Source organism: Rhincodon typus, chromosome 11 (assembly GCF_021869965.1).
Source record: "Rhincodon typus isolate 14 chromosome 11, sRhiTyp1.1, whole genome shotgun sequence".
NCBI lineage: Eukaryota > Metazoa > Chordata > Chondrichthyes > Orectolobiformes > Rhincodontidae > Rhincodon > Rhincodon typus.
Window position 1 is genome coordinate 18,390,611 of NC_063342.1, and position 25,499 is coordinate 18,416,109.

General features: G+C 40.1%; 1 protein-coding gene across 6 annotated transcripts in view; it reads right to left on the reverse strand.

Annotated features, from left to right (window-relative positions):
- Positions 1 to 3,717: 3,717 nt before the first annotated feature.
- The window catches only part of LOC109930483, a 39,098-nt gene continuing 17,316 nt past the window's right edge, over positions 3,718 to 25,499 (reverse strand). Inside the window, exons 5-7 of one of the 6 annotated variants that reach the window (XM_020529968.2) lie at positions 22,503 to 22,724; positions 16,325 to 16,419; positions 3,718 to 7,286 (exon numbers count right to left, since the gene is read on the reverse strand). In XM_020529968.2, coding sequence (XP_020385557.1) covers positions 7,280 to 7,286; positions 16,325 to 16,419; positions 22,503 to 22,724 — 324 coding nt within the window. In that variant the 3' untranslated portion in view covers positions 3,718 to 7,279. Of the gene's footprint in view, positions 7,287 to 9,909; positions 10,280 to 16,324; positions 16,450 to 21,031; positions 21,483 to 22,502; positions 22,725 to 25,499 lie in introns of those variants that run through there. The other 5 variants (XM_020529967.2, XM_020529966.2, XM_048602997.1 and 2 more) reach the window with 5 other exon arrangements.

Sequence of the window (25,499 nt, forward strand, 5' to 3'; positions counted from 1 at the left end):
TTTGTTTTCAATTCATTGTGACTGATGCTAAGTTCGTTGTTAATTACTAGCTACCATCCTGAAAATGACCCCTTTATCCCTACTTTCTGCCTCCTGCCAGTGAGCCAATCCTCTATATCCATGCCACTCAGCAATGGCTTAGTGATATTATTCTTGGATTATTAATCCAGAGTCACTGATAAGAAGCTTGGGGCCTGGGTTTGAATCCCACTCTGCAGACGATAGAATTTGGATTAAATTCAAAATTTAGAATTAAGAGTCTAATGGTGACCATGAAACTGGTATCGATTGTCAGGAAAACCCCGCTGGTTCACTAATATCTTTCAGGGAAGGAAATCTGCCATCCTTATCTGGTCTGGCCTACATGTGACTCTAGACCCACAGCAACGTGATTGATTCTTAACTGCCTCTGGGGAAATAAATGCTGACCTAGGCAGTAACACCCATATCCTGCAAATGAATTTTTAAAGAAGTACCTTGCCCCCAACATCATGGATTTTTGGCTTATTTAGCAGCCACCTCTGTGAACTTTGTCAAAGGTAATCTGCATATCCACTCACTCTCCTTTATCTAACTTGTTCATTACATCCTCAAAGAATTCTAACAGATTTGTTAGGCATGACCTCTCCTTGATGAAGCCATGTTGCCTCAGTGCTATTTTACTATGCACTTCCAAGTACTTTGCAATCTCATCATTACTAGTGGACTTGTAAATCTCACCAACCAGCCTCTAATTTCCTGTTTTCTGCCTCCCTTCCTCCTTAAACAGAGGCATTACATTGGCCATCTTCCAGTCCTCTGGGACCCTCCCTGACTCCAGTGATTCCTGAAAGATCACGAATATCTACACACTTTCTCTTCAACTATCTCTTTTAGAATGCTGGGGTGTAGTCTTTCTGGTCTATCCACCTTCAGATTTTTCAGTTTCCCCAGCACCATCGCCTTAGTGATGGCCATGGCACTTACCTCTGCCCCCTGACTCTCCAAGTTCAGATATGCTACTGGTGTCTTCCACTGTGAAGACTGATGCAAAGTACCCGTTCAATTCCTCCACCATGTCTTTGCTCCCCATTACTATTTCTCCAACTTCATTTTCCAGTAGTTCAATATCTGCACTTGCCTCTTTTTACATATTGAAAAAAGCTCTTGAAATCTTCTTTTATATTACTAGCTGGATTACTCTCATATTTCATCTTCTCCACCTGTCACTTTGTTAGTTATCCTCTGCTGGTTTTTAAAGGCTTCTCACTTATCCTTACCAGATTGTACGTATGCTTTTCCTTTTGCTTCTATGCTCTCCCTGACTTTGTCAGCCCATGGTTGCCTTGTCCTCCCCTTATTACGTTTCTTCGTGGGGATGAATTTCTGCCATGCTTCCTGAATTATCTCCAGAAACCCCTGCATTGCTGTTCCACTGTCTTCCATGCTAAACTTCTCTTCCAAATCAACTCTGGCCAGCCCCAATGTCATGTCTTTGTAGTCATTTTACTCAATTGTAAGACTGTTACAAATCTGATTCCAGATCCTCCCCCTCAAACTGCAGGGCGAATTCTATCATATTATGGTCACTGCCCCCAAGGGGTTCCTTCACCTTAAGTTCCAAATGAAGTCTACCACAGTATGTTACCAAATCCAGAATTGCCTGTTCCTTAGTGGGCTCTACCATAAGCCGCTCCAAAAAAAAATCTCGTAGACATTCCACAGATTCCTTTCCTTTGCATTCGCTACCAACCTGATTTTTCTGTTCCACCTGCATATTGAAGTGCGACATGATGATTCTAACAGTGCCTTCCTTATATGCCTTTTCTTTCTCCGGATTCATTTTCTGCCCCACATTGAGTGTCATGGTAGGAGGCCTGAACATAATTCCCATCCAGGGTCTTTCTCCTTGTTAGTTCTTCAATTCCACCCACTCAGATTCTACACCTTCCAACTCCATATCACTTTTGCTAGCAATTTCATTTCATTTCTTATTAACAAGGCAACCCCTGTGCCTGTCCATTTGATAGGAGGCATATCATAGAATCATGCAGCATGGAAAAAGATGCTTCGGTCCAACTTGTCCGCACCAACCAAACATCCCAATCTGATCTAGCCCCATTTGTCAGTATTTGGTCCATATCTCTCTAAACCCTTCCTATTCATATACCCATCCAGATGCCTTTTCAATGTTATAATTGTACCAGCCTCCACTACTTACTCTGGCAGCTCATTCCATACATGCACCACCTTCTGTGTGAGAATGCTGCCCCTTAGGTCCTTTCTAAATCTTTCCTCTCTCACCTTAAACCTATGCTTAGTTCCCAGCCCGGATTCCCTTACAGCCATGTTTCTGTGATACCCACAACATCGTACCTCCCAATTTCAATCTACACTACAAGCTGGTTTACCTTGTTTCATATACTGTGCGCATCTAAGTAGTCTGACCTATTACTTCGGCTGAGCCCTCTGCCTCAAGTTTTTTCTGTAAATTTTCCATGCAACTGGACCCTCACCCCAAAAACCATTTAGTTTAAAGCCCTCTCCATAGTACTGGTTATGCAATTCACCAGGACTCTAGATCCAGCTCGATTCAGGTGGAGCCTGTCACATTGGAACTGCTCCCTCCTCCCCAGTACTGGTGCCAATGACCAATGAATTTGAAACCATTTCTTCTACACCAATCTTTCAGCTACATATTTACCTCTTTACTCTTGTTGACCCTGCGCCAGTTAGCTAGTAGCTTAGCTACTAATCCAGAGATTACCACTTTTCTGGTTCTGCTTTTTAAATTTAGCCCCTAGCTGCTCATATTCCCTCAGCAGAACCTCTTTCTACCTATATTTTTGGTACCCATGTGGATCACAACAACTGGATCTTCCTCTCCCACTCCAAGTTCCTCTGCAGCCCAAATGAGATATCCTGAATCCAGACACCAGGCAGGCAACACAGCCTTTGTGACTCTCCATTCTGGCCAGAGCCAACAGTGTCTATTCTCTCAATTATACTCTCCCTGATTACAACTACATTTCTTTTTTCTCCCCCCTCTTGAATGGCTCCCTGTAACATAGTGCTATGGTCAGTTTGCTCATCCTTCCTACACCCCACTCTCATCAAGAATCTCAAACCTGTTAGACAAACTCAGAGGTTAAGGCTCCTTTGGCAATACCTCCTGGATCCCTCTACCTGCCTCACTCAAAGTCACAGCCTCCTGGATCTGGAAGAAACACCGCATCTCCCCCTCCCTTATGCGTCACAGTGATCAAAGCTCAGACTCCAGCTCATCAACTCTGAGCCTGAGTTCAAGCAACCAATATCTGCTATAATCCTGATCACTACAAACTATAATGGGATCCACCAGCTCCCACATCATACAGGTAAATACATCGCCTGGCCCTGCATCTCTACTTTATTTACTTACTGCTTAATTTGATTTTCACATTGTATTATTGTCACATGTTGCAAGTTTATCAAGAAATAAACACTGATAAAATGGAAATTAAGTTCAGCATACATTGCAAACATAATACAAATGTCTTAGTTATAAACATCCACAAATATCTTGCACACAATACTCATGATATATTACTCATGCTATGATGAAACTAAGCTATTCAAAACCTCTTTTAGGAGTTACAAACCAGCTTCTATTTTCTGAATTGAACAATAAAACAGCAAATTTATCACATGGAAAATTCATAATTCATATTTTAATAGTGCTGTTGGCATTCAACTCATTGTTTAACATTTGCGTATAAGGGAATGGGAAAACCTGTTAAGTATGGGTATTAAACATATTCATGGTACATACATAACCTGCCTTATAATTTTTGCAGTAACTAATTAAAACTCATGTACTAAATTACAAAAATGAAGTGTTCAGAAAGTTGTATGCAGATGAGATGGCTATGGTGCCAGAAAAAAAAACTTGCCTAGCTACTTATCCAGTGGGCAATTTCTATTGTAAGACCAATAATGACCTACCTGCAATAAACATAAAAAAGCAATGACAAAGGATCCAGTAGTACTGGATTTTTCAGTACAGTAACCTAATTTACAGGATTAATCTGGCTGTCAGTCATTTGAGTTTGAGAAATGAACACAAGGTATAAAAAGAAGAGGGTAGTGGCTGAGACTTAATTTACCAGCTGAACTAGAACCAGCAACAGACTACTTCAGGAAAATATTTATTGGCTCTGTATGCGTGACATAAAAGGAGCAAAGTAAACAACTAAACAAGGATCAGCTTCTATCTGGAAACTAAGTTTACAAATAGGTTAAGTATATTGTTAAAATATGGCAACTTCCACTTCACTAAAACTGTAGCCACAGAAATCACAGAAATCTTTCTTTATTTTTGTGGTTACCTTCACATTATGGTTGTATTTACAATGTGCTTTATTCTACTTGGCAAATGTAAAGCAAATTATAAAATCAACATCCCATTTTTATCTTTTTACAGCTGTTATATAATTGCTTAAGTATAATCAGATGTAGTGGAAGGAAAAGTAAATTCCTATATGTTTTAATGAAAAGCAGCATACAGCATTTGAACAGTGCATGCAACAGGCACATACAGCGCTATATATACCTTTATTAAAAATGGTGAAAATCACATACATGAATCTGTGAAACATACATAATAACAAGCACCTTATTAGATTAAAAGGTTTCATTACTTAAAAATCTATTCTGATTCTACCTGCCAGAAGTTAAATTACAAAATAGTAAAATAAAAACCATCTCATTCATCTTTCACTGGGGTTTTCAAATCTATATCCTAAAAACCTCAACTCTGTAAAACTCGTTAAAATTTTTTATATACAAAATTTTAGATGCTAATGTTGATACAAAATGTACATTCCTAGAAAGTTTAAAATATTTGGAATGGGAACCAAATTCAATCTCCAACAGCAAATATTTAACAGTTCAAGAGATGCTTTTTTCTTAAGGGAACAAGTCACCACATAGTTGCACATCAGTACATACGAGAAAAATTAACTCATTACTCCTGGAAAGATCTGTGGAAAGCAAGTAGTGCGCACAATGAACACACCAGTTACATGAAGAACATTTTTAATATAAATTGTGGCTTAAGTTTAAGCAGTTTTTTTTTTTTAAGTATATAGAGCCCTGTAACAGAATATTCTGAACCTGAGACTAAAGGAGAAAAAAACATGATAAACTGAAGGAATATTTATCATGTTCGAAAGCACGTCAAATTGTTCAGCAATTGTCCTGTGTGTATTCCGATATCTTTCCCTTCAAATAAAATTTAGCCTAAATTATCATTTAACAAAGTTTTGAATATAGTAACTTGTGCTAGTAAATTTTCTTTTGCTCAATTAAAGCAACTGGCAGATTAGATTTAAAAACTTAAAAATGACTGTATCCTCTTAAGCAGTCTATGCAGTGACTAATAGCTTGGCAAAGTAAGACTTTTTTCATTATAAACGAATTCTAGGGATGTGTAGTATAATTTTGATATAACTTCAACAGTGGCAATTTTTAAGCAAATTGTTAATGCAATTTCAAATTATACAAGTCTCATTGTCATTTTCACCTCCATAAGACTGCATGTTGCAGAAATAAAGAAAACAAAGAGACTTTAGAGGGGGTCTAATTTGAAACTAGACTAATTCACACAGTGAATGGTTCAAAAGAATATAACTGATTGGAAGCGAGATCGTGAGACAATGTTGAAAAGACTTTAGTACAAATTCAAAATACTGCAGAAGTTGAAAATATAAAATAAAACAAAAATACTTGAAAATCCTCAGCAAGGCAGCTAGGATCTGTAGAAAGAGTTGGCGCTTAAAGGGCAATGTGACAAATCACCAGCGTTCAAGGGCTGAAATGTCAATTCTGTTTCTCTCAAAAGATGTTGCCTGATCTGCTGAGGATTTTCAGCATCTAGTTTTTAATTACACGGTACAAAGACTTAATTTAGAAATGACCCTAATTCCACAGTAAAAATGGCTCAAGTTTCCTAACTCATTTCAACATGTTAGTTAAGATGACACTGAGATGAGGATTGTTCCAGTCTTTTCAGACAAGCAATGATTATTAAACTCAATTAAAATATTAAAAATTGCAAGAAATTGAAAATTTAATAAGTAGAACAAAAATTCAGTCTTGCATCTTCACACAGTTTCTCTCTAAAACCCATCCAGCTGAACAAAACCTGAGTGGATGAGAAAGTGGGTGAGAGTGCACACGCATGTGCATAGATGCAGAGTGCTGGTAATATACTTTCAAAATACTTAAATCAGATATCACTAGACTGGTTCGAATGGATGAAAAAACTTCCTGAAACATGAACTGGCTTTTTCTGTTTAAAATTTCTTTTCAAGGCTTAAAACAGTAAGCACCCTTTTGCAAAAATTCAAAAAGTTTGTTGCTTTAAAAATAGCTGGTACACTTCTATTTGAGATAAAACATGCAACAGTTTCACATACATTTAAGAACATGTCTTAAAAATATTCAAGTAGTGAAAACTACAGTTATACATTTAGATTCATAAATATAAATTTATAGCATGAATGAAATAAAGATTGTTCACTAGTTAGGAACTAAGTGTGGACAGTTGATTGGGTAACCACGTTCTTTTAAATATAGACTGAACATACATCTTTCTGTAATATTTACAACAGTAATCATCTCCAGTTATCTACAAAACATTACAGTGTTTTGCACAATTGCTTCATAATAGCAGTAATGGTCACATCAGCAAGTACATGACTGTAACCACAGATCAACACCAAATAAAATTTCTAACTATCAAGTTACTAGTTTCCAAGCTCCAGTGCATAGATATCATTTATGCTTTTGTTTTATACCCACTGAGGGGCTTTAGTAACCACCATATTTTTATATTGTACACAATTCATTTCAAAGGCACAGTTTTTATTCATCTAAGATTATTTTTACACTGCAATTTGCAGTCGAGTTATTTGGTCAATCAAATGAGACCTCTGTTTTGGGACAAAAATCGGAAATAGCACATTTTTAACAGTTAGGTACATAATTTTAAAATGGCTTGAATTTTTCTAGGGAGAGGGTGTATTTAGCTTAACAAAGTTTTCCTCATTGAGAAATGATTAAGTTGCTAAGAGATTCAACAGATATCTTATATACTCATGGAAATGTAAGCACCAGAGTACATATGAAATTCAGCCCATCTTCTCATAATTCCTGTTTTTTCAAATTGTGGAATGAACTCAATTAAATACATCCAAATGAATCAGTCTCTAGCTCTCAACTTTCGCCATGTCACCTTCATACAGTGGTCCAATAATTCTCATCGCCTGGAAGAAATGGAAAACAAATTTACACTTCGTATATTGCAGTTCATAATAAACTATCCACACACCTAATTTCAATTTAACCAATGCAAGTAAGCACAGTGACGATTTTGTTTGTTCAACTTACACCTGGAAACTAATTTTATATGATCTCCATGTTTATTCAACTTCTGGTAAACACAGCAAAGTTTTCACTGTACTCATTTATATTATAAATTATTAAAGACTGACAGAAAAACATATTAGCCCATCATTTTCACGTATTAAAATTATTTTCTTCCTTACTCCTAAATACTAATCAATTTTAACTAAAACAAATTCCTTTCATTAAAAAATTTTAAAACATCCTTGGAAAGCAAGATTTCAAATTTCCACAGTGCTTAAATCATTTAGTTTGGAGGAAATTGGTTTAGGCCACAATGAATTTTTGAAATAACAGCACCATCTACCAGTCATACTTGGAAATACAAAGTTTCATTTGCACTTTTCCAGTCACAATGCAAATGGAACAGTTCATTCAACATGAAAATACAATTCTTCATCTCAGTTTAATTACAGTATCTGCAATTAATTTCTTGGTACCAGGATGAAGTAAACCTTTGAATCATCTTCACACTTTTTAACTTTCAGAGTAGAGGAACATCAGTCTTGTATTGCCAGGTAACTTAGCTAATAGTGAAAAATCACATTTTGTTCACTAAATAAAAGTAAATCATAGTCTCACCAGACTATAGGACTGCTCTCTCATTACAGAGACACAACTTGTGGTGGTTCAACCTTAGGGTCACCGCACCGCAGGTGAGGGGAGAGGTCGTCATGGGATGTCCTTCATGGTAACTTCAGTCGGTGCAGGAATTGAATCCGTGCTGTTGGGATCAACCTGCATCACGAACCAGCCATCAAGACAACTAAGCTAACCAACCCCAAACACTAAGTAAAAGCTGTGTAGACAACTGATTAGGTAACCACATTCTTTTAAACATAGACCAAACATTCATTTTCCTAAAATATTTTGCAATAATTATCTCCAATTCTCTACAAAACATTAGTGTTTTGTACATTTGGCTCATTGTAGCAGTAATAGTTACATCAGCAAGTACATGGTTGAAACCACCGAACACCACTAAATAATGTTCATATTTCAACAAATTTCTAGTTTTCAAACTCAGCACAGAATACAGTTGTACCTAAGCAAAATTTTGATTTCCATCCCAGAGACGGGGTGTGGACGCAACTGTGGTTGAAGTGAGGAGAACAAGATTGTGTGTGGCACCAGAAAAGACAAACAGAAAGAAAGAATTTGTAACTACAGATGATTGTATAGGTATTTGAGGGAATAGGACAGAACTGACGGAAGCACGATGTTGGGACGGGGGAAGAGTGGGCGGGTAAGTGGAGCTGAGTCTCAAAAAGATCAGCCATGATCTTATTAAATGGCGGGGCAGGCTCGAGGGGCCAGATGGCCTATTCCTGCTCCTAGTTCTTCTGTTCTTATTAAGAGAAGCTGAGTGTCAGGGGTCTGGGTAATGTGTAGTTTGGAGGTTTATGGGATCAGTTGAATAGTTATTTAGGAGATAGACTATGTATTTAGTTTCATCAGAACCCTTTAAATTCACAGATTTAATTTTTTTTTTTGAGGGATGCCAAGTGTAGGGGGCTTGCCCAGCAGAATCTTCAATATCCCAGGCAATTTCTTTGGAATCTAAGATGAGGATTATGCAGTCACCATGTGAAACTCACATTTACACTAGGATAATGACTAACGGCTGCCTAGCCATCGGAAAATCCAGCCTGACATTTTTTATAAACCTGAGCATTAATACTTTTTTTCTTGGAAACAACAAAATGTGCGGCTCTGATTTACCCATTACTGTACTCAACATCCTGCTGCAACACATTTGGACTTGGAAGCATGGGTAAGAAAAAATGTATAATTTCTTAACTAGGAAAGTTTCAAAAATAACTTTTAAGAGATTGCATCCATTGCAGAAGAATGGATTGTAATTTTCTTGAATAAGAAACACTTTTTATCCATTTATTCTGGAAACTAGAAGGAGAATGAACAGGAAGAAAATTGAGAAATAAGCCATGTGGTGGAAAACACAATGGAAAGCTGTAGCCAAAGAAGGGTACAAACAGAGGAATTGGATTATGAGAAGTCAATTGTTAGAAAGTCACTCTCAGGAAGCTGTCAGCATTCCAGCTGGGCAGAAAAGGGAAATGCAGCTCTTGGATCTATAGTGTGAGCTGGATATATTCTCCAAAGGTGGGCAAACCAGGAATTACTTGAAAAGGAATAGGTTGAAAAGCAACTCTGGAAAACCACATGGACAGGATTATTGTGACCAGACAGAGGAATCCGAGAATGTGCCTTGTTGACCATAGTCATAAACATGGAAACTCAAAAGGTAAAATCACTGACCTACTGTCTGTGAATAAAGTTATATTATGGAATTGTGTAGCTACACAAGGTCTACATTTCTGTGGGGAGTGATGAGAATACAGTTGGGTTAGATAAGATGTAACTCATCTCCAGACCCCCATCTGTCCACCATCTACGAGACAAGACAGGAACATGATGGAATATTCCCCACTTGCCTGGATGATTGCAGCTTCAACCACACTCAAGGTGGTCAACACCATTCTGCTTGATTGGTACCCCTACTGCACACCTTAAACATTCACTTCCTCCATCAGAAACATAACAGTGACAGTGCGTCTTCTGTAAGATGCACTACAAAAACTCACAGCTTTCTCCAAAGTATCTTCTAAACCCAAGACTTCTATCACATAGAAGGATAAGGACAGCAGATATATAGGAACACCATAACCTGAAAGTTCCTTCAGACCACCTACCATCTTCAGTATAGCCATTCCTTCAATGCTACCAGGTTAAAATTCTGGAACAGCAGAATGGGTGTACGAATCCTGCCTGGACTGGAGTTCTTTAAAGTGGCAGCACATCTTCATCTCATAGACAATAAACGATGGCCTAGCTAGTAACAGCCACACCCAGTGAATGAATAAAAATGCACATCTTTGTCATATTGACCATTTAATGCAAAATTTACCTCTTATTCAAAGTATAATTTCCCTGTTAATTCATGTATTTGTTCTGATTCATGTTAAAATTCAAACAACAGAAAATGAAATCATGTTTGCTATTCTTTCAGTTAGGGTCATTCAATGAGTTTGGTTGTTTCAGTTTTTGGCTCCCCCATGGAAATCTTAACATAACCTAGTTACCATGCACATGTAAACATATTTAACTAACTTGATTGAGTTTTACTGGATGAAGTAACAGCAAGGGGAGCGAGGTGTAATGTAACAGTTACAGAAGATATGGACTTCTAATGACCTCTGATAAAGTGACATCTAAGAGACGCCAGCAAAGTCTATGGAATAAATGGAAAATTGGCAGCATGAATACAATCAGTGGCTGGAAGCAGAGGATGGTAATAAATGGCTATCTTTCAATCTGGAGTTAGGAGGAGCACCTTAGGGGTTAGTAATAGAAGCATTGCTTTTCTAAGTATACAATCAACGTACTGTAGAATCACGGATGTGGCACAAATTCAAAATTTGGCACATGACAAAAGGATAGTGACAGATTTCAAGTGGGCATATGCCAATTAGTAGAATAGATGAACAAGTGGCAGATGAAACTTAATGCAGCATCCGGTTAAATTATATATTTTGGAAGGAAGAATGGACAGGGGTAATATAAAAAGAAAAGAAAACTTGGGACATCTTTGATTGAAATCATGGAAATTATCAAACCCGATGGACTACCTCTCAGCAACCTGGCACTGGAAACGACAATGGCGATCTCCGCCCTGTTGACCCTGCAAAGTCTTTCTTACAAACCTGTGAGGGACTGGTGCCAAAACTTGTCTCAAACAAGTTAGCACAGACTGACAAGTCACACTAATGGAATCTTACCTTACAGACAATGCCCCAGACACTACTGTCTCTTGGTATGTCCAGTAAAACTAGCAGGACAGATGAGCAGAGGTGGCAGCACATTGGTCACAGCAGAAAGGGAGTATCCAAGCAGTCCTCAAGATCGACTCCAGACCGCATAGTTTCATAGCATAAAAGATAAATGTGGGCAAGGAATCCTCTTGCTAATTATCAAATACCACCATTCTGTTGCTCAGGACATGTTCTCCTCCATGCTGACCAAGTTTGGAGGAAACATGGAGGGTGGAAAGAGCTCAGAATGTCAGGATATTTGAGGGACCTCAAGATCCATTACCACAAGTGACACAAAAGCATCACTACTAACTGAGCTGGTCCAAAAGGACACTGTTGCTAGACCGAGTTTTATGGCAGATGAAGGAGGAACCAAGAAGGTGGAAAAACACTTGACCCCATCATCCCCAGTCTGCTGGCCATAGATGCATCTGTCCATGACAGCAATGGTAGGAGGGACCACCACAGATCACATCTGTGACAATCTTCAGCTGCAAGTGCCAACTGGATCTCAAGCTTATCTGGAGGATCCCAGTATCACAAACACTCATCTTCAGCCAATTTGATTCACTCTATGATATTAAGAACAATAAGACAACATTCTAGAAACAGTACTGAAGACTCATGCACTTTGCCAAACTTTTCCAGTACAGTTAGAGCACTGGCATCGACTTGACTAATGTGGAAAGTGCTCAGATATGTCCTCTGGACAAGAAGCAGAGCAAATTAAATTCAGCTAATCTCTACCTCATCACAGTCTGCTCTCAATTATCACTGAAGTGATAAAAAGAGGTCATCAATAGCACTTTAAGACAGCATTTGCTTCGCAATAACATGCTCATTGACACTGTATGGGTTCCGGCAGGGTCAGAACTTCTGACCTTGTTACAGCATTGGTTCAAACATGGACACAAAAACTGAATTCCAGCAGTGAGGTGAAAGTGACTGCCCTTGATATCAAGGTCGCATTTGACAGAATGTGACATCAAGGGATCCTAGCAAAACTACATACCTTGCACAAAGGAGAATGGTTGTAGTTGTTGGAAATCAGTCTTCTCAGCTCCAACACATCTTTGTAGGACTTTCTCATGGTAGTGCACAAGGCCCAGCCATTTTCAGCTGATTCATCAATGACCTTCCCCGCTCCCCCCCCATCATTAGGACAGAAACGGGCACGTTCGCTGAAGACTGCACAACGTTCAGCATCATTTGTGCTTCCTCAAATATTTACGCAGTGTCTGTCCAAATGCAGCAAGACCTGGACAGTACCCAGGATTTGGCTGACAAATGGCAAGTAATATTCATGGCACATAAATGCCAGGCAATGGCCATCTCCAACTAGGGAGTATCTCACCATTGACGCATAGTATTACCGTCACTGAATTCCCCACTATCAACATCCTTGGAGTTAACATTGGCCAGAAATGGAACTGGACTAGTCATAAATAACGTAGCTATAGAGCAGGTAAGAGGTAGAAATCCTGCTGAGTATCTTACCTCCTGAATCCCCAAAACCTATTCACCAGAGCATTCATACCTCCTTGAAAGTGGAGTCACAGGTAGACAGGATAGTGAAGGCGGCGTCCGGAATGCTTGCCTTTATGGGTCAGTGCAGTGAGTATAGGAGTTGGGATGTCATGTTGCGGCTGTACAGGACATTGGTTAGGCCATTATTAGAATACTGCATGCAACTTTGGTTTCCCTACTATAGGATGTTGTAAAACCTCAAAGGATTCAGAAAGGATTTACAAGGTTGTTGCCTGGGTTAGAACTATAAGGAGAAGCTGAATAGACTGGGGCTATTTTCCCTAGAGTGTCAGAGACTGAGGGGTAACCTTATAGAGGTTTATAAAATCATGAGGGGCATAGACAGGGTAAATAAGCAAGGTCTTTACCCCAGGGTGGGGGAGTCCAAAACTAGAGGGTATAGGTTTAGGGTGAGAGGGGAAAAATTTAAAAGGGACCTAAGGGGCAACATTTTCACGCAGAAGGTGGTGCGTGTATGGAATGAGGTGCCACAGGAAGTGGTGGATGCTGGTACAATTATAACATTTAAAAGGTATCTGGATGGGTATATGAATAGGAAGGGTTTAGAGGGATATGGGCCAAATGCTGGCAAACGGGACTGGATTTATTTTAGGATATCTGGTCGGCATGGACGATTTGGACCGAGGGGTCTGTTTTTGTGCTGTATATCTCTATGACCTTTTACAAAGCATAATCAGGCGTGTGATGGAATACTTCTGACAGTATAGCTCCAACACTCAAGAAGCTCGACACCATCTAGGACAGACCAGTCCACTTAATTGACACCAAATGCACAAACATTCACTCCCTCGACCACTGAACCCAGTGGCAGCAGTGTGTATCATCCACAAGATGCACTGCAGAAATTTACTGAGGGTCTAAACCATCGCTTTCCAGAAGGAGAAGGGCAGCAGGTAAATGGGAACATCACCACCTGTAAGGTTCCATCATCATCACTGATAAACCACTCATCATCCTGGGTTTGAAACATATCACCATTCTTTCAGAGATACTTCATCAAAATTCTGAAACAACCTCCTTTTACTGTGGTTGTACCGACCCCAAATGGACTGTATTTGACAAGTTCAAGGTGGTAGCCCACCACCACCTTCTCAAAGGCAACTAGGAATAGTCTATAAAAGGTGGCCCAGTCAACAAATCCCAATGAATGAATACAAGGTGGTGAATGGGAGGGCAGTTTGAGGAGTTCTAAGATTTTGGCCCAGCAACAGTGAAGGAAAAGTTAGATAGGTCCAAGTCAGAATATTGTATAGCTGAGACAGCAACTTGCAGGTGATGGCATTCGCTTCTTTCTGATACCCTGGTCCTTCAATGCCATCAAAAAAAGCCTTGGTGAGTTGCTGCAGTACAAGTTGAAGATGATACACACTGCTGTTTTTGTGAGGTGAATGGGGTGTTAATCAAGCAGGCTGTTTTCTTGTAGATGTCAAGCTTCTTCAGTGCTGTTGCAGCTGCACACATGCAGTCTAAACAAAAAAAGTACACTATCACACTCATGCCGTCTGCCTTATAGAAAGTAGACTAGTTTTGAGAAGAGGGACACAGAATTATCTATTGCTGAATTTCTAGCCTCTGACCTATTTTTGTCTCAGTATTTATATGGTTGCTCAAGTTCAGTTTCTGAGCAAAGGTAACCCTAAAGACAGATAGTGGGCAAGTTCAGCAATGGTGACGTCACTGATTGAAAAGAGATGAAGTTTAGATTCTGTTTTGTTGGAGATAGTCAGTGCTTGGCACTTCTTATAGCATAAATGTTACTTTCCCTCATCACCCTAAGTTTGAATTGTTGCCTGGGTCTTGCTTCATATGAACATGGATTGCTTCAGTATTGAAGAGTCACAAATGGAGCTGAAAACTGTGCAATCAGTGCACATCCTCTCTTCTGACCTATTGATGGATGGAATGTTACTGATGAAGCAACTGAAGATAACTGGGCATAGGAAATGGCCATAACTAACTGCAGTGATTTCCTTGGACTGAGATGCTTTGTTCTTCAACAACCATTACCATTTTCCTTTGTGCTAGGTTTGACTCCAGCTAGCAGGGACTATTCCCTTTATTCCCAATGATTTAAATTTTGCTAGTGCTGCACGATACCAATAACAGTCACTTACAACTCACCTCTAAAACTCAGTCCTTTTATTGATGTTTGGATCAAGCTTGCAAAGAATTAAGCGGCCTGGCAGAACCCAGACTGAGCATCAGTGAGCAGGTTATTGTGGAAGTGCTGCTTGACAACACTGTCACTGACCTCTTTTATCATGATGTGAAGGTGCTGGTGTTGGACAAAGTAAGCAGTCACATGACACCAGGGTGTAGTCTAACAAGTTTATTTGAAATCACAAGCTTTCAGAGTGCTGCTCCTTCATCAGGTGAAGACATTTGTGATTTCACTAAACCTATTGGACTATAACCTGGTGTTGTGTGACTTCTGATTGTTTCATCACTGCTAACGATTAACAGAAGGCTGGTTAAGAAGTAATTGGCTGGGTTGGATTCGTCCTACTTTTTGGAGAGGACTTACTTGGGCATTTGTCCACATTGCCAGTTAGAAGCTTGTGTATAGCTATGCTGGAAAAAAATGGCTCATGTTGCATCTAGTTCTAGAGCACTATTGCTAGGGTTTTATCAGGACCCATACCTTTTACAGTATCTAGTGACTTCGTGTGGAATAAGCTGAAGTGGCTGGAAACTAGCACCTTTGATTCTGGGGACTTCAGGAGATCAAGATGGATCACCTGCTCTCCTGTCTGAAGTTGGTAACGAATTAAACTTAGTTTTTGCACTTACATGCTAAGCTTCCCCTCAACCTAGGGCAGGTATATTTGCAAGCTCTTTCACTCCCGTTAGTTGTTTAATTGTCTGTCGTTTACAACTGTGCTCAAATCTCAGTTACTGGTTGTGCATTACTTACGCTTTGTCTATCACATGCTGCAAGCCCTCCTGTTACTCTTAAATGAACTAGTCTGGGTCTGGTAGTAGTAGATATTGACAAACTGCACCGTTAGTAGAAAAGTCAAGTACTAGGGGATTGAAAATCATTAGATGGTGAACCAATAGTGACATTATGAAGAACTGTTTCATGCAGTAGTAGTTAGAATTTGGAAAGTACTCACTGACAGAGTAGTGCAGGCAGAAGTCCACTGTACTTTTAAAAAGGTAACTTGATAAGCATCAAGCTTGCAGGGCTACAAGGAAAGGGCAGGGAGGATGGCCTGGCTCATTTGGATCTGGCATGCATATAAGAGTCAAATGGTCTTTTGTGCTGCAAGCATTCTATGAATCTAATTTTTTTGTTCAAATAAAGAGGTAGTGTTCTGGGGGCTGTCTTTATTACAGGCAGATAATAGAAAATACCTAACATGTTAGAAAGCCTTGTAACTTATGATGTTACAACTCCATATTACATATTTATACAATGGTACTATCCTTGTGTGAACGAAGATCATTGTGATTTAATCTGACATTCTGCAACTATAGCCAAGGAAATAGTGAGCAGTACTAGCAAGAGCACTTACTTGGCATGAAATGACTTTGATTTCTTTGATTCTGTCATACATTGTCTACACCTGTACAGCTTCTCATTGTGACAGCGAAGATGAACTTGGACGTTCTTCTGGCGAAAAAACGATTTATCACACAACTAAAAACAAACATTTTCCATAGGTTACCCTTTCAGAAATTGTTGGAGAAAGAGAAAACAACAAGACTTATGCTCAGATGTGACTTAAGATAATCAGGGCCACTGGTGCACAGTAAATGACAAAGCTCAAGTCTATTACATAGGTATCTGCTATAACAGAGAACAATGAAATATAATTTGATTCAGCGCATGGAAAGCAGTGTGATAGAACCGTATCAATTTGAATGAACTGGGTATTCATCTGATTAGAAAAATTAGTGACACTTATATGACGTAAGAATTAAAGGCAAAATAAACTGTAAAGAAGCAAGCAAATGAGGATACAACTACATGTTTAAAAAATGGTCTACAACTTTTTATAAAATAAACATTTGTATTAATTCTATTTTGGCCATTGTTTTATTTGTTCTAATACTCTAAATATCAGCTTAAAATTACAAAGCCATCCCATCTATTAAGTAATCATTACATTAGCAAAGTAGCACTCTTTAAAAAATTGTCTGCATTCACTTACATCATTGTCCTGTCTTTATTTCCAAAACCTCCAATTTTTGAATAAACTTCTGAACTATTTTTAAATTATATTGGGAACAACATTGAAATTGAGTCCCACAGGTCAAGTTTCCCTTCTTCCTTGGCTGCTTTAAATGGAAGAGTATTTGTGTCATACCATAGTGAACTGTTGCAATAAATTATGGCTAAATTTTAATGCATTTCGGATAAGTGCGAGTTCTATCAAGTTTTTTTTTGGAGGGATTCAGGACCAACTAGATTTCTCACCATATTTTATCAAATACAGCTCACGAACTACCTATCCCATCCCTCCAGCCCAATTCTATCTTACCACATGCTGTTCCCTGAATAACTTGTTCCTCAGCAAGTATCTGTGGAAAGGCCAGCATTCTTTGTGCCCGGGTCATCTTTAAATGCCCATTATGCAGCCAGACAAGAACCAGTGTTTAGCTGCCCTGCACAGTTCCTGACATTTGCCTGACATAGTAGGAAGGTACCCAGCTTTGCAGATTGGGAAAATGGGTTGATGCAAACTATCAGTGGAGGCCACAACACCAGGCCATGCCAGCTTGATCTGATGCTGCCACTCCGGTTAGAGCAGTCTTAGCCATCTGGAGGAATGTCAGCATTGTAGGAAGAAGGTCAACATCTTTCATCATCCACCAGCATAAATGTTGCCATCTTCTCACCAATACTTTCTTTTAAATCTATTCATGCAACGTGGGCAAGTTAGCTATGCCAGCATTTATTGCCTATCCCTTGCTGCCCTTGAGAAGATGGTGGTGAGCTGTCACCTTGAACCACTGCAATCCATTTGGCATAGGTAAATCCACAATGCCATTAGGAAATGATACATTTGAGTCTGGATGCCGAGTGGTTTGGAGGATATTTGCAGGTGGCAGTGTTTCCATACATATGGATGATAGTAGTTATGGGTTTGGAAGATCATATCTTAGCAGGTGAATTTCTGCAGTTAATCTTGTGGAAGGACTGAATACTTGTGATTGTGGTGTCAATTAAGTGGGCTGCTTTGTTATGGATGGTGTTAAGCTCAAGTGCTGTTGGAGTTGCACTCATCCTGGCAAGTGGGGAGTATTCCATCACATTCCTCAGTTGTGGCTTGTAAATGGGTTGCTCCTTGCTGGTGTACAGGCTTTGGGGAGTCAGGAAGCGAGTTACTTGCTGCAAGACAGCCTCTGACCTGCTCTTGTTCCACAGTATTTATATGGCTAGTCTAGTTCAGTTCTAAGATGTTGTTATTGTGGAATTCGATGATGGTGATGAAACTGAACTGAGGAATTGCTAATGGTGCTGAACATCTCCACTTCTGGACCTTATGGCAGAGGGAAGGTCATTGATTGAAGCAGCTGAAGATGGTTGGGCCAAGGACACTACCCTGAGGAACTTCTGCAGAGATGTCCTGAAGCTTAGATGACTAACCTTTGACCACCACAACCATCTTCTTTTATGTCAGATATTACTCCGATCAGCAGAGAATTTTCCCCAAATCTATCTGACTCTGGATTTGCTAGAACTCTTCAATACCACATTTGGTCAAATGTGATCCTGATGCTAAGGGCAATCATTCTCACCTCCCCATCTCTGCTACTGTACCAACATCCCAAAGTTCACATTCGATCATTCATACTGCAACATCTTCTCTCACTCACTCCAATTACCTTAACCATGATAACATTAATCCTGTATGCTCTCTGCACTACTTAGTCACTTTCCCAAGACACCTTCCAGCTGCATCAAAAGTAACAGCTGCTTCATCCTCTATAATACCTGTCTCTCTCTCTCATCGCAGGAGGTAAACAGTCCAAAATAGAGCAGGCAGATGCAAGACGAGTGATTAGCTGCTTGACATTTGGCTCCTCACTCCTTATGGGCAGCAGATCTTGACTGCGAGTGTTCCATGTGGCTAACTGACCATGCCCAACCTCCTGGACTAGTATCAGAGATTGTCCTCCACTTACTGTGCCTGGACCACCTGAGCGAAGGCCTTCACGTTGACATGTCTGCTGGCAAACATGACAAGCTTACTGCCTATGCGTCTGTGCTAAATGGCAAAGCAAGACAGAAATGTATGATAAAACAAAGAACTGTGGATGCTGGCTATCCAAAGCAAAAACAAAGTATTGGATAAATTTAGTAAGGCTGGCAGCACCTGAAGAGAACAGGTAACGTTTCAAGCCCAGTGACCCATTGTCAGAACTGGGCTTTTTTTGTATTTACGCGGATGATGGGAGCAAGTTGCACAAATGAAGGTAGAGTCTGGGGATAGAGAAAAAGAGAAAGAAGCAGCAGACAAAGGGATTGCTGATAATAAGCCAGAAGAGAAATAAATGCTAAATGCGTGCTAACGTGAAGTGTTAACAGTTGAAACTGCAGACTATGCTAGGAGCAACCCATCTAAGAGTATTGTAGGTCAATCTACAGTATGTGGACTACAACAGTTCAAGTAGTAGAGACACCAGTGTTGGACTGGGATAGATAAAGTCAGAAGTCACACGACACCAAAAGTTAATAGTTCAACAGGTTTATTTAAAACCACAAGTGTCTTCACCTGAAGGAGCAGCACTCCAAAAGCTTGTGATTTTATAGTCCAACAGGTTCATTTAATTTGGTGTTGTGAGACTTCTGACATGGTTCAAGAAGGCCACCTTCTCAAGAGCAACTGGGGACAGGCAATAGATACTGGCCAGCCAGCAACGCCAACTCCCATGAATGAATAAACAAAATAGAACATGACTTTGAGGTGTGGGGGTGGGTAACGAACATACAGGAAGGTGTTTATGCCCTGAAACTGTTAAGCTCAATGTTGAGTCCTGAGGTGTGTAAGGCACCGAAGCTGAAGACAAGGTAAATCCCTCCAGCTTGCTTTAGTGGAACTTTAGTGGAACACTGCAGCTGGCCCAAAACAAAAAATCAGCAAAGGAACAGAATGAAGCATTCAAACGGCAGGCAGCTGGAAGCTGGGGTTCATTTTTCTGCACTAAGCAAAGGTATTCTGCAAAGTGATCACCCAGACTAGGTTTTGTCTCCCCATTGTAGAGGGAACCATATTGTGAACAGTGAATATAGTAGACTAGGCTGAAAGTGCATGTAAATCATTGCTTTATCTGGAAGGTGTTTCTGGCCCTGGGATAGTAAGGAGGGAGGTGGTAAAAGGGGATGTGCTACACCTTCTGCAACTGCATGGGAATGTGGCAACAAATGGTGTGAGGTGGTGTTGAAGTGGAGGAGTGGACCAGGGTGTCCTGGAAGGAATAATCCCTGCAGAATGCTGACAAGGGAGGCAAGGTGAATGTGTCTCTGGTGGTGGCATCCAAGTAAAGGTGGGGTGGAAAACAAGAACAAGGGACCCTATCATCGTTGTGGTAGGGATGAGGGCAGAAGTGCAGGAAATGGATCGGCCACTCAGTTCCGTCAACAACAGTAGTAGGGAATTCTAGGTTGAGGAAAAAAGTGGACACGTCTGAGGACCCTCGTCAAAGGTGACATCATCAGAACAAAAGTGATGGAGAAACTTGGAGACTGGAATGGAGCGTTTACAGGAAGCAAGGTGTGAGGATGTATAGTCAAGGTAACTGTGGAAGTTGATGGGTTTGTAAAGGATGTCAGTGGCCAGCCAATCCCCATAAATGGAAACAGACATGTCAAGGAAGGGAAGGGCAGAGTCAGAGGGAGACCGGAGGTGAGAGAAAGATAAAAATTGAAAGCAGAATTGATAAATTTTTTTTCTCCAATTTCAGACAAGAGAGGGATACCATTGATGTATTGGAGAAAGAATTGTTGGTCGGGACCCAAGTCAGACTATAACAAAGAATGTTCCACACACTCCACAAGAGACAGACGTAACTGGGACTCATGTGGGTACCCACAGCCACATTTTTGACCTGAAGGAAGTGACTGAACAACAGCTCCTTTGATTCCTAAGTGATGAAGAGCTCAACCAGGCAGAGGAAGGTGGTGAACTTGGAAAGGCTTAAGGCCTTTTTTCAAAGAAGCATTCAGACCTTCCTGATGGGAGATGGATGCATAGAGGCATTGCATGTCCATGGTGAAGAGGAGGCAGCTGGTGCCAATAAACTGGATTTTTTTGAAACCAATGCACTTTTGATGAAGGGATGCTGGACTCAATGTTAACCTTGTTTTCTTCTCTCCAGATGCTGCCAAACCTTCCCAGTTTTTCCAGTTTTTTCTGTTTTTGTTTCAGAAGTAACATCAGTTTAGAATCTCTGGTTGAGGGGCGAAATACACAAAGGCAACACAGGGATGCTATGAGCATCCAGTTAAGTCCAGAGCGAATGAATGCGGTGACATCAAATGAAATCAAATAGTGATGCAGCATGATACAGTCCAAGAGCTGGGTGCGTTTCCTTGACAGCACAGTAGCCTCGCCTGCAAGGTTTACAAAGACAGTTGCTAGAGCAGCCCGCAAACACCAGTGAAGTGCAATAGCATCCTGTAAATGGATCGGAGATGTGCCATGAGGGCTCCAAGAGGCTCAGTACCTGTTGAATGTCAATGTCTGTGTATTAGATTGATGCATGGCTAATGCCTACAGAACACACTCAGTGTCCAATGTTGATGCACTTTGGAACAAGCAGCAAGCTGAAGTCACCAGATACCCATTCTGATTTCCATGTTGAGGTTTCTTGACATCTTGCTTGTTTGGTGCATTTGTTAAGATAGGAAGCTGACTATTAAATGAGGGGAATTGGACCATAAAGACAACATTTAACAAGCCATAATCCCCCTTGTTAACTTTTGAGTGACCAGCAAGAAACTCCCTTGGATATTGAAAGCAAAGGTAGCGCAAGATGCTCTTTCTGGACTTCTCATCTGAGTCAGCCACAAATTTCACTACTGCCCATATTGCTCAGTCCCTATAAAGCAGGTTTCTGTGGAAACCACATCACTTTATAAAACGGGGAGACAGTGGCATATTGGTAACATCACTGATCTAGTAATCCATAAATTTATGCTCATGTTCCGAGGACAGGAGTTTGAATCATGGCTGACAGAATTCAATAAAATCTGGAATGAAAAATGAATGGTGACCACTTAACTATTGTTCATGTCATAAAAACCCATCTGCCCTACTAATGTCATTTAGAGACGGAAACCTGCTGTCCTTACCTGGTCTGGTATACATATGACTCTAAGCACCACGGTAATGTGGTGACCTTTAACTGACTATGGGAAACTAGCGATGAGCAATAAATGAAGAAACGGTGACCTAGCCAGTGACACCAACATCCCAAAAAAAGGAATCAGGGTTTGATACAGTTGGTCAAAGTCCTACAACAGAACAACTTAATATAACCCAATTAATGACTTCAGAGTAGTCTAGCAAAGGAGGATACATAATGGAAGTGTTAATACAATCAAAAATTTTCCTGAGGCTTCCTTTCTTGCATACAGGAGGAACTCCTGCAATGCAAATGCTCCCATATGCCCCACTCTTATAAAGCAAAGATTTTTTTACTAATTACATTTACACAAATACAGACAACAGTTTCTGTACTTACCAGACACTGCCAGTTCTTCCCTTTAATGTGTTTCATTCTGTGCACAAACAACGAGTCACAATTTATAAACGTTGTGCTACATTCATGGCAGGTATGGGATTCTGAAACTTTGGTCTTTTTAACTTTTCCTCCAGTTACTGATTTTCTTCTTGTTGTTAGTTTTAATGTTGCATTAATTTTTGGTTGTATTTTCTTCAGTATTTGTGCAGCTCCCCGCAAATTCTAAAGAATATATATAAAGCCATGGCATTATACGTGATTGCATGGGCTTATTTTCCTCATGATCTTAAAGTACATACCCATTCATCAATGTGCTATGTTACAAGATTCAGTGTTTCATTATACGAGTAGCACCTCACGATGAAACTAAAGACACAAATAAATTGTAGAGTCAGAGTCATGCAGCAGAGAAACAGACCTCTTGGTCCAAATCGTCCATACTGACCAGGTTTCCTAAACTGAACAATTCCTGTTTGCCTGCGTTTGGCCCATATCCCTCTAAACCATTCCTATCCATGCACCTGTCCAAATGTCTTTTAAATATTGCAACTGTACCTGCTTCCACCATTTTCTCTAGCAGCTCATTCCTCACATGAACCCCCCCCCTCAGGTCCCTTTTAAATCTTTTCCCTCTCACTTCAAACCTATGCCCTCTAATTTTGGACTCCCCATGGGGAAAAGGCCTTGGCTATTAACCTTATTTACCAACCTCATGATTTTATAAACCTCTATAAGGTCACTCCTCAGCCTCCCACACTATACAGAAAGAAGTCCCAATCAATCCAACCTCTCCTTACAGCTCAAAACTTGGAAATCATTTTTGTACCCGTTCAAGTTTAATAACATCTTTCCTATAGCAGGATGACCACAACTGTACTCAGTATTCCAAATGTGGCCTTAACAATGTCTTGTACAGCTGTAAAATGATGTCCCAATTTCTATACTCAATGTTCTGACCAATGAAGGCAAGAGTGCCAAATGCCTTCTTCACCACCCTATATATGTGATGCCACTTTCAAGGAACTACCTGCACCTAGATCTCTGTTTGGCCACACTGCCAAATGCCCGACCATTAACTGCATAATTTCTGCCCTGGTTTGTGATACAAAAATACAACACCTTTCGTTTATCTAAATTAAACACCACCTGCCATTCTTCAGCTCACAGACCTAGTTGATCAAAATCCCATTGTACTGTTAGATAACCTTCTTCACTGTTCACTATTTTGATGTCATTTGCAAGCTTACTAACCATCCCTCCTTTATTCTCATCCAAATTGTTTATATAGCTGACAACAGTGGACCCAGCACTGATCCTTGGAGCACACTGCTGATCACTGGCCTCCAGTCTGAACAACAACCTTCTACCATCACCTTCTGTCTCCTACCATCAAGTCAATTTTGTATCCAATTGGCTAGCTCTCCCTGGATCCCATGGGATCTAACCTTACTAACCAGTCTACCTTCTCGAAGGCCTTGCTAAAGTCCATGTAGACAACATCTACCGCTCTGCCATCATCTTTCTTCTTGGTCACCTCACCAAGAAACTCTAAATTTTTGAGACACATATTCCCATGCACGGTGTCACGCTGACTATCCCTAATCAGTCCTTGCCTTTCCAAATGCACGTAGGTTCTGTCTCTCAGCACCCCCTCCAACAACTTACCGACCACTGATATTAGGTTTACCAGTCTGTAGTTCCCTGGCTTTTACTTGCAGCATTTTATTAAATAATGGCATGACAAAATTATTTTGCTAGTTGCATATAGTTGCTTACAAAACACATGTTTCCATAATACCCCTCAGTACCAGCTTTATGCTGCTATTGGAGTGTACAGTTGGGCTTCTGTATAAGAGGGATCAGTTATAGTCTACTCATCAGGTCAAGTTGTCATTTTATACATCCAGCTGAAAAGAAATTTAAAACATTTTTATACAAGATTTGTAACCTCCTATTCCATCCGAGCTGCTATTTTAAACTAAGGCTATATTGTCAACTATAATGTTGGTACAAAGCTCTTTCCTGGAGAGCATAAAACATCAATTCAGTCTTTGAACAAACAATATTATCATAGCAATGATTGAAGCCACGATTGCTTCACCTGGTGTTAAACTTATTCTCTAAGTGGTCTAGTTCTGCTTGAATGGTCAGCTATATTGCAATACATGATGGCAAAAGCTAAATTCTAGCTAAAGCCCTATTTGTGGGCCAAGAAATCTGTCTACGGTATTCAAATTTAACAAGTAGCATACATGCCTTTAAGCAGCATAAAAGATAAGTAGCATTACATGCTAGAAAGATGCACAGTAGTTGGCAGCAATTATTTTCCAGGAAGTTCTTCATATAGACTATTGCGTGTTTACTTAAGGATTTAATGTTCTCAAGGCAGTAATAAATATGAAAGGAACAGAATCAAACTCCCTGCTCTGCTTTTGCTTGCTTTCTAGTAGAACTTAGGTTGGTCAGTCTGATCAGCATCGCATCAGAGGTTAATATTATACTGGGAAATGGAACCTAATATCTCACACCTTCCTCCAATCAGCCTCAAGATCTGAAGAATTGAACAATATCATCAACTTTGATGTTCTTTGACTAACTAGGGAGTTCAAAAGTATACTAGTGAGGGCACACTGGGAATTTTAGCACGTAACAGCTAAAATCATTATGGTCCTCATCTTCACCTAGACTGCCAATTTCCATAGCATCACAACATTAACCCTGCATCAGCTACTCTGCCGAGGAACTCTCCTTCACTGATCTCCCACATTCTACCCTTCACAGACTTGGTCACTGAGAACTCAGCTGCCTGCATCTTTGCAGCTAATGCAAGAGCCCATCACCCTTGTGTTCACTGGCCTACATCGGCTCCTGGTTAACTAACACGTCAATTTTAAAACTCTGAGATAACAAGGTGTAGAGCTGGATGAACACAGCAGGCCAAGCAGCATCAGAGGAGCAGGAAGGCTGACGTTTCGGGCCTAGGCCCGAAACGTCAGC